This window comes from Miniopterus natalensis, chromosome 11, assembly GCF_054644295.1.
Source record: "Miniopterus natalensis isolate mMinNat1 chromosome 11, mMinNat1.hap1, whole genome shotgun sequence".
NCBI lineage: Eukaryota > Metazoa > Chordata > Mammalia > Chiroptera > Miniopteridae > Miniopterus > Miniopterus natalensis.
In genome coordinates, this window is record NC_142091.1 from 5,852,250 (window position 1) to 5,868,008 (window position 15,759).

General features: G+C 45.5%; 1 protein-coding gene across 2 annotated transcripts in view; it reads right to left on the reverse strand.

The window, feature by feature from the left end:
* Positions 1 to 11,416, reverse strand: part of CBL (Cbl proto-oncogene) — a 116,161-nt gene extending 104,745 nt beyond the window's left edge. For both annotated transcript variants that reach the window (XM_087821483.1, XM_087821482.1), the window contains exon 1: positions 11,185 to 11,416. In XM_087821483.1, the coding sequence (XP_087677609.1) occupies positions 11,185 to 11,373 (189 nt within the window). In that variant the 5' untranslated portion in view covers positions 11,374 to 11,416. The remainder of the gene's footprint in view (positions 1 to 11,184) is intronic.
* Positions 11,417 to 15,759: the final 4,343 nt, after the last annotated feature.

A 15,759-nucleotide genomic window follows, 5' to 3' on the forward strand; every position in this document is an offset into this window, starting at 1 on the left:
AAGTATATACTATGCTCATGGACAGGAAGAATGAACATCATTAAAGTGTCCACACAACCCATACTTCCAAGGTATTATATTGTTCTGATGCAATTGTGAATGGGATCCTTTTCTTAGTTTCCTTTTCTGATAGCAATTTTGGTGTATAACAATGTAACAGGTTTCTGAATATTTGTTTTGTATTGTATCCTGCTACTTTACTGAATTTACTTATCAGTTCTAGTAGGTTTTTTTAATGGAATCTTTAGGATTCTCTCTATATAATATCATGTAATCAGCAAATAATGACACTTTTACTACTTCCTTTTCAATTTGGATCTTTTATTTCTTTTATTTACTATGTTCAATAAGTGCAGTGAATGTAAACATCTGTGTCATGTTCCTGATCTTAAGGAAAACACTTTTGGTTTTTGCCCATTGAGTATGACATCACCTATGGGTTTGTCATATATGGTCTTTATTTTGTTAAGGTATGTTCCCTCTACTCCCACTTTACTGAAAGTTTTTATCATAAATGAGTGATGGATTTTATCAAATGCTTTTTGTTTCTATCAATATGATTATATAATTTCTATCCTTTGTTTATGTGGTATATCACATTAATTGATTGGCATACATTAACCCATCCTTGCATCCCAGGAATAAATCCCACTTGGTTATGGTGTATGATCTTTTTAATGTATTGCTGAATTGGTTTTCTAATTTTTGTTAAGGATTTCTCCATCCACGCTCATCGGGGATACTGGTTTTATAATCAGGATAATGCAAGCCTCGTAAAATGAGCTTTGGGAGTCTTCCCTCCTCTTGAATTTTCTGGAATAGTTTCAGAAGGATAGGTGTACCTGTGAAACCATCCAGTTCAGGATTTTGTTTGCTGGAGTTTATTACTGCTTCGATTTTGTTGGTTGTAATCGGTCTATTCAGATTTTCTATTTCTTCTTAATTCAGCCTTGGAAGATTGCTATGTTTCTAGGAATTTCTCCATTTCTTTCAGATTGTTCAATTTGTTGGTCTATAATTTATCATAATATTTTCTTATAATCCTCTGTAATTCTATGGTGTCAGTTATTACTTCTCCACTTTCACTTTTTTTTCCATTTATTTGGGTCCTCTCTTTTCTTCTTGATGAGTCTGATTAAAAGTTCATCAATCTTGTTTATCTTTTTCCCAGAACCATCTCTTTGTTTCACTGATCTGTATTTTTTTTTAAGACTCTATTTTGTTTATTTCTGCTCTGATCTTTATTATTTCCTTCCTTCTACTCACTTTGGGCTTTGTTTGTTGTTCTTTTTCTAGTTCTTATAGATGTAAGGTTAGAATGCTTAATTGAGACTTTTCTTGTTTGTTGAGATAGGGTAGGATTGTTAGGAATTTGCCTATTAGGACTGCTGTTGCTATGTCTCATAGATTTTGGGTTGTTGTTTTCATTTTCATTTGTCTCAGTGTATCTTCTGATTTCCTTCTTCATCTCACTGTTAACTTATTTATTGTTTAGTAACATGTTATTCGGCCTCCATGTATTTGTGTGTTTTTCAGGGGGTTTTCCCCCTTGTGATTGAATTCGCTTTTCATACTACTATAGTCAGAGAAGTTGCTTGATATGATTTCAATCTTCATAAATTTACTGACACTTGCTTTGTGGCCTAACAAGTAGTCTTTCCTAGAAAATGTGCCCTGTGCACTTGAAGAGAATGTATATTCTACGGCTCTCTAGGGTGAAATGCTCTAAAAATATCGATTTAATCCATCTGTTATAATGTGTCATTTGAAGCCACTGTTTCCTTTTGGATATTCTGGCCAGAAGTTCCGTCCACTGATGTCAATGAGTGCTAAACTCCCCTACTATAACAGTATTACTGTCAGTCTCTCCCTTTATGTCCATCAATATTTGCTTTATATATTCAGTGCTCTTGTTACATGCATAAATAGCTCCCTTTACCATTATGTAATGTCCTTCTTTGTCTCTTTGTCTCTTAAATTAGCCTTTCTTGCCCAGCTGGCATGGCTCAGTGGTTGAGTATCTATGATCCAGAAGATAGAGGTTCAACTCCCCATCAGGGCACATGCCCAGGGTGCTGGCTTGACCCCCAGCAGGGGGTGTGCAGGAAGCAGCCAATCAATGACTTTCTCTCATCATTGATATTTCCTCTCCCTTCCTCTGAAATAAATAAATAAAATGGTGTTTTTTAAACAGCCTTTCTTTTAAAGTCTATAGTGTCTGATATAAGTATTGCTACCCTAGCTTTTTTTTGTTGCTTATTTGCATGAAATCTTTTTCATCCATTTATTTTTAGTTTGTGTGTGTCTTCCCAACTGAAGTGAGTCTCTTGTAGACAGCATATATATGGGTTTTGTTTTCTTATACATTCAGCTACCTATGTCTTTTTCTTTTCCTCACCCAAGGATATGTTTATTGATTTGAAAGAGACAGACACCAATATGAGAGAAAAACATTGATCAGTTGACTCCTGTACACGCAACTGGGGATCAAACCCACAACCTAGATATGTATCCTTACTGGGAATCAAACCCACAACCTTTTGGTGTATGGGACAATGCTCCAAGCAAATGAGCCACCCAGCCAGGGCTACCCTATGTCTTTTGATTTGAGCACTTAATCCATTTACATTTAAAGTTACTATTGGCTTCTGGCCAAGATGGTGGCATAGATAAATGCGGTATTCACATTCTCCCACAAAGACATCTAAAATACAACTAAACGACATATATGCATAACCCAAAGACACAGATAATAGTGTGGTGAGGTACTGAGGACTGGGGTGAGGAGGGGATGGAAGGAGTCACTGGGGAGAAAAGGGGTTATCTGTAATATTTTGAATAATAAAAAACAAAAAGTTCTTCCAAAAAATACAATACAACTGAACTACAGAACAATCATCATTCAGAACTGCCTGAAATCAAGCTGGACAGAAAGGAAGTCCTACTACTAGAGATACAAAGCAGCAGCCACACTGAGACTGGTAGGAGGGGCAAAGACAGCGAATGGGCTGGTCCCACACCCAAGTACAACAGATTAAAATCTGGAGGGGTATCTTCTCTGTGGAGGACCCCTGAATAGGGAAGAGTCCCAGCTCCATAACAGGGCCCCAAGTCCAGGGATCCAATACCAGGAAGAGAAGTCAAGCCCGGCCAGGCATGGTTCAGCAGTTGAGCATCGCCCTAGGATCCAAAAGATTGCCGTCCAATTCCTGGTCAGGGCACATGCCCAGGCTGCGGGCTCAATCCCCAGTCAGGGGCACGCAGGAGGCAGCCGATCAGTGACTCTCTCATCATTGATGTTTCTCTCTCTCTCTCTCTCTCTCCCCCACCCTCTGAAATCAATAAAAAAATAAAAAGTAAAAAAGTGAAAAATTTTTTTAAATTAAAATTTTTAAAAAATTAAAACAAAAAAGAGAACTCCCCATAACTTCTGGCCATAAATTCCAGTGGGAGGACACGGACAATGGTGGGGAGAGGGACTGGGGAGGGGGATGGGATGGGGTGGGATGGGTCATTGGGGAGAAAAAGGGACATCTGTAATATTTTAAACAAAAAATAAAATAAAATTTAAAAAATATTAATTACTTAAAAAAAAAAAAAAATCCAGTGGGGATTGTGGCTGAGGCAGAGGGCTGCTTAATTTCCAGGCAGTTCCTTTTCCTCTTTTTACTCTATTGCCCGCCCAAGCTGCATCCAGTGGCTTTTTCATATGAATGGCCTCTTGGCTCATGCTTCAGACTTTCCTAAAATCTCTCAAACAAACAGCATCTGGCCTCAGTGTGGCCCATACCTCTCGTTAAGTGTCCTCAGCCCCAACACTAGCAGCCTTGGTTCACAGCTTGGCCTCTCCTGGGCACCTCCAAGTCCAAAACAAGTAGCAGCCATCAGCAGACCACTTTGCAGCTCATGCCAGGTAGCCCAAAGCAGAGCACAGGCGGTGGCTTACTTTGGCCTGCACCTCCTGGGAGGCCCCAGAGCCAGTGCACTTGGTGGATAGCTTCAGACCACATCGAAGTACCACCCAACTACCTACACAAGAGACACACTCAAGGGCAGACTCAGCGGGCACCAGAGCCTACTGAAGTAAGTCTTGCTCTGTGGGGTGGGCCCCTGCACAGATGATCTTCCAAAGTGGTCACAGCCAGTCCTTACAGTCGACCGGCCTAGGCAGTAAATCCCTCCCGTTGACATGCCAACACTAATCAAGGCTCAACTACAACAAGAGGGGGTATACACAGTCCACATAGGTGGTGGGGAGGGAAGAACACCTGGAGTGCACAGCTTGGGTGATAGGGAAGGCTGTGCCACTGGACCCTACAGGACACCTACTACATTAGGCCACTCTACCAAACCCGGGAGACACAGCAGCTCTACCTAATACATAGAAACAAACACAGGGAGGCAGCCAAAATGAGGAGACAAAGAAACAAGTCCCAAATGAAAAAGCACAAACTCCAGAAAAAGAACTAAACAAAATGGAGACAAGCAACCTACCAGGTGCAGGGTTCAAAACAGGGGTTATAAGGCTGCTCAATGCAATTAGGGGAAGAGTAGAGGAACTTAGAGAGAGCTCCAACAGCATCAGAAAGGAAGTGGAAACCATAAAAAAGAACCAGTCAGCAATGAAGGACACACAGAAATGAAGAACAATTTATAGGGAATCAACAGTAGAGTAGACAATGCCAAGAACCAAAACAATGATTTGGGCCTGGCTGGAGTGGCTCAGCTGGTTGAGTGTCATCCCCTGAATCAAAAGGTTGCTGGTTCAATTCCTGATCAGGGCACACGCCCAGGATGTGGGCTTGATACACCATAGGGGGCGTGCAGGAGGCAACCAATCAATGACTCTCTCATCACTGATGTTTCTCTCTCTCTCTCTCCCCCGTCCTCTCTCTGAAATCAATAAAGACATATTAAAAAAATAAAATAATGATAGGCCCTAACAGGTTTGGCTCAGTGGTTAGAGCATCAGTCCATAAACTGAAGGGTCCCAGGTTTGATTCCAGCCAAGGGCACGTAACTTGGTTGCAGGCTCTATCCCCAGGCCAGAGGCAACCAATCAATGTCTGTCTGTCATCTCTCTCTCTCTCCCCTTTCCACTCTCTCTGAAAAGCAATGGGGGGGGGGGAAATGTCATCGGTGAGGATCAAAAAAAAAAAGATAAAAAACAAACAAGCAGAACAGAAACAGATTCATAGATAAAGAGAACATTTTGATGGTTGCCAGATGGGAAGGGGGTTGGGGGTTGGGTGAAAAAAGCGAAGAGATTAAGAAGTGCAAATTGGTTGTTACAGGATAGTCACAGGGTTGTAAAGTACAGCACAGGGAATAAAGTCAACAATATTTTAATAACTATGTATGGAGTCAGATGGGTGCAAGATTTATCAGGATGATCACTTAATAAGTTATAAAATGTCTAATCCCTGGGATGTACACTGGAATCCAATACAATACAGGGGTAGGAAAAAGTAGGTTTACAGTTATTAGTACATCAAACACAGGGTTTACTCTTGTATTATTAGTCATTGTATCATTTATTTGTACTATAACTTTAAAACTACTTTTGCCAATCCCTTATTGTATGTCAACTGTAATTAAAAAATAAAAAATGGTTTAAATAGATTGATGAGTATGTATTTACTGCCACTTCATTACTCATATCTATGTTCCCCATTTTTCTTTCCTCTTAAAGAAAGTCCCTTTAACATTTCTTGTAAATACTCATCTGGTGGTGATGAACTCCTTAAGCTTTTTCTTGTCTGTGAATCTCTTTATCTGACCTTCAATTTCAAATGATCACTTTGCTGGGCAGAGTAATCTTGGTTGTAGGTCCTCGCTTTTCATCACTTTCTATATTTCACATCAATCCCTTCTGGCCTGCAAAGTTTCTGTTGAGATCCCTTGTAGGTAAATGTCTTTCTCTTGCTGCTTTTAAGAGTCTCTATCTTTAACCTTTACCACTGTAATTATGATGTGTCTTGGTGTGGGCCTCTTTGGGTTCATCCTGTTTGGGACTCTGCAGTTCCTGGACTTGTCTTTTTACTTCATCAGGTTAGGGAAGTTTTCTGTCATTATTTCTTCAAATAGGGTCTCATTCCTTGCTCTCCTCTTCTTCTCCTGGAACCCCTATGATGGGGATGTTGTTGCGCTTCATGTTGTCTCAAAGATCCCTTAAACGTTACTCATTTTTTAAAATTTGTTTTTCTTTTTGCTGCTGAGTATTTCCTGCTACCCTGTCTTCCAAATCACTGATCTGATCATCTGCTTCATCTAATCTGCCTTTGAGTCCTAGTGTATTTTTTTTTTTATCCTCACCAAGGATATTGATTTGAGAGAGGAAAGGAGAGGGGGAGAGGGAGAAAGAGAGAGGAGAGAGAAGGGAGAGAGGGAGAGGGGAACAGAGAGAGAAACACTGATGTGAGAAACATCCATCGGTTGCCTCTCATATGCGAGCCAACCAGGGATCGAACCCACAACCTAGGTATATGCCAAGATCAGGAATCAAACCTGCAAATTTTTTTGGTGTACGGGACAACGCTCTAACCAACTGAGCCACCCAGCCAGGGCTTTCTACTGTATTCTTCATTTCAGATAATTATATTCTTCATTTCTCATTGGTCCTTTTTTTATGCTTAGATCCCTTTCTTTAAGTTCTCACTGAGCTCATCTCTTCCCGTAAGTACTTTAGGCATCCTTAGAGCCATGGTTTTGAACTCTGTATCTGGTAGATTGCTTGCTTCCATTTAGTTCTTTTTCTGAAGATTTCTCCTGATTTTTCATTTGGAGCATGCTGTCTCCCCATTTTGGCTGTCTCTGTGTATTCGTTTCTGTGTATTAGGTCAATCTGCTATGTGTCCCAGTCTTGGTAGGGTAGCCTTATGTAGGAGGTGTCCTGTGGGGCTCAATGGTACAGTCTCCCTGATCACTTATGCTAGGTGCTCTAAAAGTGTCCCTTTTATGGGTTCTGTGAGCCTTCCTATTGTAGTTGTCTTGACTGCTATTTGACCTTCCATGGGTGTGGCTGACCCTCAGCCTGACTGTAAGGCTTGGCCCCAACCACAGTGTATGAGCTGCTGTGCAAGAGCTGACCCCAGAAAGCAGAATTCACCCCAGCAGGATGTGGTGCCTGCCGAGACCTCCCTTTGGGTGTGCAGCCTGTGGACTTAATCGTCTCCTACAAGATTTTTAACTTAAGTTTCAAGCAATGTCATTTGACCTGATTGTTTTACTTATTCAACTGACTAAAATGATGCATATGATGATAATTAAAACTCACCCAGGAGACGCAGGCTTAGGTTTTTTTCAAAATCTGGAGTTGAAAACACTTCTTTTGAACTCACGCTTTAAGGATAAGCATTTTCCAATAAATTACATCTTTTTTTTTAAATCAACACCTTAAAGTCTTTTTAAAATGTTTTTATTGATTTTAGAGAGAGGAAGGGAGAGGGAGAGAGAGACAAAAACATCAATGACAAGAGAGTCATTGATCAGCTGTCTCCTGCACATCGCCCACTGGGGATTGAGCCCGCAACGTGGGCATGTGCCCTGACCAGGAATCGAACCCAATCTCCTGGATCATAGGTCAACACTCAACCACTGAGCAACGCCAGCTGGACAACACCTTAATATATTAATGATGTAAGCTAATTTAAAATAAAACCAGTATAGACCTAAAATTCTCCCGGCATGATGCTCTACTTCAGAAGTGGGCAAACTAGCCCAGCTGGGCGTGGCTCAGCAGTTGAGCTTCGGCCTAGGATCCAGGCGATCGGGGTTCGATTCCCGGGCAGGGCACATGCACGGGTTGCAGGCTCGATCCCTAGTCAGGGGCGTGCAGGAGGCGGCCGATCAATGACGCATCACTGATGTTTCTATCTCTCCCTCTGCCTTCCTCTCTCTGAAATCAATGAAGATATATTAAAAAAAAAAAAAAAAAAAAAAAAGAAGTGGGCAAACTACAGCCTATAGCTTTTTTTTTTACACACCTACAAACTAAGAATTGCTTTTATGCCCTGGCCAGCGTTCCCAGTGGTTGGAGCAACATTTTAAAAAGACTTTAAGGTGTTGATTTTTTTAAAAAATGAGTGTGCACACCAGAGGGTCATAGGTTCAATTCCCAGTCAAGGGCACGTGTCTGGGTTGCAAGTCTGATCCCTGCCTCCAATCAGGGTGAGTGTGGGAGGCAACTGGTCCATGTGTCTCTGTCCCATCGATGTTTCTCTCTCTCTCTCCTCTATCCTCTCCCTTCTATTCTCTAAAAATCAATGGAAAAAATATCCTCACTCCTCAGGTGAGAAATGAATAAAAAAAAAAAAAGACTTTTACATTTTTAAAAGTGTTGTAAAAACCACAACAAAGAATATGGGCCTAAGTATGTGGGCAGCAATGCCTAAAACATTTACTATCTGTTGCTTGACAGAAAAGTTTGCTACTCCTGCTCTACTTCATAATGAAATTTTGAGTCACTAAACTAAATACCTTCATACTTCTAAATTTAATTTTTAAAAATTGATATGATTTCTCTCTCCATTTCCCTGTCCAGCAGTCTCTTTACTGGCCACTCTCTTCACATACAAGTGTTTACACAATATACTGGGTTGGTTTAAAAAAAAGAACAACTTGAGGCTGAGCATGTCTTTTTTTAATAACAAGCATTGTAGCACAAGCATTGTTCTAACCAATTTAATTCTACAATGAATTAGTAACCTGAGCCTATGAATGGATTAGTAAATTAGGCCTATGTTGACCAGAACCCATGACTTATGCCAACTTCTCCATCTGCATACGTCCAATATTGCAAGAGGGGAGGCGACTAAAAATTGTCAGTGCTAAATCAGTAAGTTGATTAGTAATAGGCTGCAATAATATTCATCTAGCTTCAACAACAAGAATAAAACAGGTAGGAGATGGTGACATAGAACTAAATTCAATAAATGTGTGAAATATTTATGGATTTGACAGTAAGTTCTTCACATGTATACCACATGAAATCACATTTAAGACTTTCAACAATAAAAAGAGTGAAAAAAGAGAACATCTATGCTCAAAACATCAAGAGTAAAAGAGACTGTGTGACCTAACAACAATGCAGAAATATTTGGGTAGTCTGGAAAGTAGTGTGAACCTATCAGACTAATACATCAGAAAAAACTAAGTTTTCATTTCAGCACAACCAGTAATGTGATACAGAGCAGAGAGAAGACTAAAAAGCATCTTCCAAGACAAGCAGCACAGGAGTAAAATATCCCTCTCCCTATGCTAAAATGGAAAAGCTAGAAGCCTCCTTTCCCTGAAACTATCAACACCTAAAAATTATTTTCACTCAAAACCCTGAGTCCTCTTTATTTTTCCCAAATAATTAAACATTCAGCAGAAGTAGTAAAAATTCAATACTTTAAATAGATGAAGGGGTAAGACTTAAGGAGGGATCTTATTTGGACTACCTTACAGAGACTCAAAAGTCTGATCAAAGTTTATTATTTTTAAGGAGAGGTGTCTAATCAATGCATTTTTGATACACTGTGTATACATCTAATATGAGAAACTAATCAGAAATGTAAACATTTTTTTCTATTCCGGGAGAACCATTTTAGTCCTAATTATAAGTCCCTAAAATGCAAACCTACAAACTTCAGCTTTTCAATATTCATTTTTTGTTTTTGTTTTTAAAGATGTCAATGCATTTAAAGTTTCCTTTACATGCCTAACTTTCTGTAATAACTTTATTACAACTTCTAATAATGAAATGAGCACTACAACACCAATATAATCAACATGAAAATACTTGTATCATAAATTACAGTATCAATAATTTAACGAGAAAAAGTGGCTCTGGAACCACTGGTATGCACTACAGGATTGTTAATTCACACACAGGACTTATTAAGCATTTACATATATAGCACATTTATATTTGCCAAGTGCTTCATAATAATTCTTATTAGTCATTTCTAATCCAAAACAACCCATGAAGAACTTTTCAGAAGAGGAATCTTAGACCAGAGAGTAACCAATTTTACTCTGGAAACACCACCATTCTGTTACAATATGCCATATCCTTCTAATCACTTTTCATTCACAGTATAAATTTTGCAAAAATAAGTTACTAATTAATAATGTGAAAAATATCAAGGAACTATCGTATTGAACTCTCTGGAACAAATTGTTAGACTGCTTAAATACACTCTTCAGTACTTGGGACTTACTATATTTCGTTATACAGACACAACTTTAAGGAAGTAAAGTTCTCCCAAATACCAAACTTAAAGTGGTTAAATATAATGGTGTTATTTTCCCAACTTGCTTTAAAAATAAAAATTTTAATAGGTAACCAAAGCAGCTCATCAAACCAGCTTAGAGTCAGGTCCTGCAGAGAGGAGACAGGTGCGCTGCCCAAAGCAGAACCCCGCTACGGCAGAGCGTGAGGAGGAAGTTCCGAGGGAAGTCGGAACCGCCGCTCGCACGCTCGGGCCCGCTCTGCCCGAAGGGGACGGTTCCAACCAGAACCTGCGGTTTCGTCGGCGCGCACCGACGCGCCAGCAGGGCCACCTCGGCGTGCCAGGGTGAGAACCTGAGCCTGCGCTCGAGTGCAGGCAAGTTCCTTCCTCGGCCCGTTGACACATCCCTGTTTCTTTTACCGTGGTGATGCATCTTCGTGCGGAAAAAGCTAACCGATAACCCAGAGCGCAGCCGGCCCGCAGAGGGGTCCCGACCCCAGGTCTCTCCATCAGAGCCCCCAAGAAATTGAGTTCCCGGGTCGCAGCTCGACTCCCCATCCAATGAACAGCCCCACCGGTAAATCAAACCCGTCCTCGTCCCCCGCCTCCTACCTCCCGGGGGCGCGCCCGTGACCCACAGCCCTGTGCCCTGCACAGAGCCCCAAACCCCGCACCCCACGATACTTCCGCCCCGGTGGCTTCCGAGTGCACCTTCACCCCAGCCCCCTTTGTCTCGCTACCCGGAACGCTCCACCTCGACGTCCCCCACTCCCCCCACCGCCGCCCCGCTTCCCGGCCTCCCCCGCCCCCACGACCCCCGCCCCTCAGCGCCGTCACCCCGGCTCCGCGCCGCCCGGGCCTCGCCTGACACGTCCCCTCCCCCAGCTTCCTCCGTTTCCTCCTTCCCTCCCGCGGCCGCGGCCCACGCCCACGCCCACCCGCCCGCGGGTCTCCGCAGGCCCTTCACCTTGTCCATGAGCTTCCAGCACTTCTCCACCATCTTCTTGTCCACGGTCCCCGGCGGGTGGGGGCTGAGGTGGTGGTGGTGGTGCGGCTGGAAGGCGTCCTTCATGAGCCCGATCAGGCCGCCCGAGCCCGAGCCCCCGGAGCCGCCGCCGCCCGCGGCCCCGGAGCTCTTCTTCACGTTGCCGGCCATGGCCGGGGAGCGCTGGGGCCCGGCCGCGTCCGCCGGCTCCGCGGGGCAGCGCGCGAGGGGAGCCGGAGGGCGCGAGGAGGGGCCTCGCCCAGCGCCGCTGTCCCGGAGGGGAGGCGGCGCGGGGGGCGGGCCCGGAGCGCGGGGGGCGGGGCGGCCGCGGTGCTCGCGGGGGCGGGCGTCCTGGTCCCTACGGGGTAGCGCCCTCCGCCAGAGCTGCGAGCTCGCGGCCAGCCCCGCGGAGTCGCCGCGCAGCCTCCACCATCCCTGCCCGCGGGCGGGGCCCGGGAGCAGCCGGGGGGGCGGGGCGGGACCGCGGAGCAGCCGGGGGGGCGGGCCGGGGCCGCGGAGCAGCCGGCGGGGGCGGGGCGGGACCGCGGAGCAGCCGGGGGGGCGGGGCGGGACCGCGGAGCAGTCGGCGGGGGCGGGGCCGCGGAGCAGCCGGGGGGGTGGGGGCGGAGCGGGGCGGGGCCGCGGAGCAGCCGGGGGGCGGGGCGGGGCGGGGCCGCGGAGCAGCCGGGGGGGCGGGGCGGAGCGGGGCGGGGCCGCGGAGCAGCCGGGGGGGCGGGGCGGGGCGGGGCGGGGCCGCGGAGCAGCCGGGGGGGCGGGGCGGGGCCGCCGCGGAGTCTGCGCGCGGGGCGGAAGCGGAGCCCGCCATGCTCCTCGCGGGCTGAGGGCCGGTGCTGCGTGGGCGGGCGGGTGGAATGTGGGAGACAGGTGGCTGTAGAAAGCGCCCTGACGTCGAGTCTTCGGCCCGCGCGAGCTGACAGACGAGGAAGTCGCTCCGTCACGCTGTGGGCCAGGGAGGTTCCTTCCCCGTGCGCCCCTCGAGCCCGCCGCGGGAGGATTGTGAACGCCGCAGGGTGGGCCTCTCCGACCCCAGGCAGGCGGGGGCTGTCGGGCCCGAGCGCGCCTCCCAAGCCCCCGGCCTCCGGGAACAAAGCGCCCCTCCTTGGCCCGGGAGCCCGGTTCCTCTTCTGGGCGCCGAGGGCGCGCTGGAGACGCCCCAGCTCAGCGCGGCCCGACCGCAGGGCGGGGGGCCGCGTCCTGGCCGGAGCGCCGCGGGTCCCGGCCACTTCCACTTCTCTAATCTGAGAGTTCCGTTGGAAAGACTTTGAAAAAAGGAACTTCCCCCCCAAAGAAGGAAGTGCCCGCCCCGACGGCTGGCTCCGAGCCTCGGCGCTGCGGGCCCGGCGTGCCGGTCAGGCCTCGGTTCCCCGCAGGCGCCCGCCCGCGCCGAGCCCGGCCCTCCGTGGAGCGGGAACTGTCTGAGCTCGGGAGCCCTGCAGCCAGACCGGTTTTGCAATTCAAAGGCTTTGACCTAGGGTTGAGTATAATTTTAAAGGCAACATTTCATTCCTACCAGTAGAATTTCCTTTTGTTAGCTCCTGCCGAGAAAGTGAGGACGCTCTGCCCGCGGACAGTCGGGGCGAAGCCCTGGGATGACGCCGCCCCGCGCCCCGGTCCGCGGAAGCCTTTTCCCCACTGGTTGCCCCGCTGCCTCCAACCCATCCTGTCACCAGACCAGTCTTCCCAAAGCATAGTTCTGACAGCGTCGCAAAAAGCTTTAAATGCCCACCATTTCTCCTGGACGAAGTGAGGAGTCACGATCTAACTCGGAACTGCCTTGCAGTTTTATACTATTCCAACGCTTATATCACCAAGTCGCAAAATGCCACCATCCCTTTTTTCTTTTTATAGCCGTTACTTGAAGCATTCCCTCTGCTCTAGGGTGTGCTACTAAAATCCAATCCAGGGCGGGTGGGTGGAGAGGGGGAGAGTAACAAAGGATTTATATGCACAACCCGAGGACACCCACTGTGGTGGGGAGAGGGACTGGGGAGGGGGGGTGGGAGAGGGTGGAACGGGTCACTGGGGAGAAAAAGGGACATCAGTAGTATTTTGAACAAAAATTTAAATAAATAAAATCCAATCTACTCTTCAAAAATCAACTCAAATAGTGTCCTTACCAGACATTCCAGTGGGAATAATCCTTCCCTCCTCTAAATTTCCAGAATTGTTTATTTCTTACACCTACCACAGTCATCCACAGTAGGTACACAAAAGTAATTTTTTCCCCTCATTGTCAAATCCTAGTCTTAATAGAATACAGGTAAGAAATTAACCCTTGGGACCTATATTTAATTTCATTAACCAATGTCACCCTAATAAATTCAATTAAAAATTTTTGAAAAAGAAAAGAAATCAACCTTTAAAGCTGAGCTTGTCTAGGACATCTATACATCTCTGGCTTAGTTAAAGGCCTCCAATTTGTATTATCTTTAGTATGGTCTGTATAGAATGGAATGGCACAATTTGCATGTTGCTTCTGCTGCAGTAAGCCATATGTCTTTTAATACACAGTGGCATCTCTCTCACATCTGAATAGAGAGAGTGGCCCTTCTCTTTTCTGTCTCCTCAAAGCTCCCAAATGTGATCCTGCTCAAAGGAAGACAGAGTTATGCTCAAATGATCTTTCCTATTTTCACTTCTAAACTGAGTTAATTTTTAAAAAGGAAACATTAGCACTGGCTGGTGTGGCTCAGTTGGTTGGAGTATAGTCCTGTACAAGGAGAGGTTGAGGGTTCGATTCTCGGTAAGGGCACATTCCCAGGTTTCAGGTTCAATCCCACTTCTGGGGGGAGGCAACCAAATGATGTTTCTCTCTCACTCCCCCTTCCTCTCTATCTAAAATCAATAAAACCTTTAAAAAGGAAAGAAAGAGAGAGAGAGGGAAAGAAAAAGAAAGAAAGAAAGAAAGAAAGAAAGAAAGAAAGAAAGAAAGAAAGAAAGAAAGAAAGAAAGAAAGAAAGAAGAAGAAAGAGAAGGAAAGAAAGAAGAAAGAAAAGAAAGAAGAAAGAAAGAAGAGAAAGGAAGAAAGAAAGAAGAGAAAGAAAGAAAAGAAAGAGAAAGAAAAAGAAAGAAAGAAAGAAAGAAAGAAAGAAAGAAAGAAAGAAAGAAAGAAAGAAAGAAAGAAAGAAAGAAAGAAAGAAAGAAAGAAAGAAAGAAAGAAAAAGGAAGAAAGAAGAAAGAAAGGAAAGAAAGAAAGAAAAGACCTTTTTCAGAATTTTTACTTGGCTTGTTTCCAAAATGGCCTAGAGATGGGATTGGACTGTTGGTCACAATGCCATTCTTACTCCTGGGTTATTCTAGAGCTCACTCAGTTTGTGTCATATCCTGTGACACGTGCCACTTTTCTTACCCTACTTTACCTTAACCCCAGACCACATCCTCCTGCACCTGAAAGGCGGTTGACTGAACATATTTGAAAAGTAAATGCTCTTCTGAGGCATGATATGTTGTTTGCATTCTGTAATCTCTGTCCTCAATATGTGTCATTCCATGCATCAGCATAGTGGAGACACTGACGTCCCATGGGAAAAGTCCCTAAACGGGCTTCTAGCTGAGGAGAAGGACCGGGCAGGAACCTCTACTGCATTCCTAGGCAGGAAGAGCGGGCGGGGGGGGAGCACGATAAACCAAAAGCATTCTTCAAGGTTAGAAGAAAAGCATTCTCCATGTTTGGGAAATGGGCACGAGGCTCTGTGGCCCTGAGGTACAGGAACTGTAAGCACCTGGAAAGACAAGCCGTGTTCTTCTCTTTACTCTGTAATAGAGTAGAGAGGGTCGGAGAAGTACCCTGCAGTCGTGAAGGTGACGAATCAACCTCTGCTTGCATCTGCCTGCTCCCCAAAGGAAGGATTTTTTCTCTCCCAGATCTCATGGCTATTTCTTCAGATCTGCTCCTGACAATAGGCAATTGACAAAAATGTTGAGGGAGACAGAGATAGAAAGAAATAGCTAAAGAGAGAGTCTGAAGTTACCTTAATCTACAAGGGGAAGAGTCCTGAAGTTTCTGCTGTTTTCATTCTAGTGAGTAAGGTTCGCAGAGATCCAGGTGGTGGATGGATGACAAGGCTCCCCATAGCACAGGACGGGGGGGGGGGGGGGGGGGGGGGGGGGGGGGGGGGGGCTGCCCGACAAGGACAAGTTATCCTTCATACTCCCGTCCTCAAATTTGTTTGTCCAACCATTCATAACTCCATCAAAATGCTAGGAAGCATCCCCAAGAAGGAAGCACCTCCAACACTGCCCCATAAATAAACAGAAAAATTTAGGAGACTGGGGAGAAGGTCAAGCAAGTTCACTAGAGGGAGCCCCAGGCAACTCAATGCTGCCCAGAGACACGGTAGTTTCTCAGCACCTGTCTGAAAACCAACCACATAAGGGAATGGAGCAAGAGAGGCAATAAATTAAGTCACCACGAGAGAAGATAGCCCTGTAAATATTAAAACCCAGGCCTTTCAGGATTTACAAAATCAAAAGTGTAAAGACCAGGGAACTGAGGCTGAGCAAAGTTAAGTAGTTTGCCCAAGTTCACATATCCAA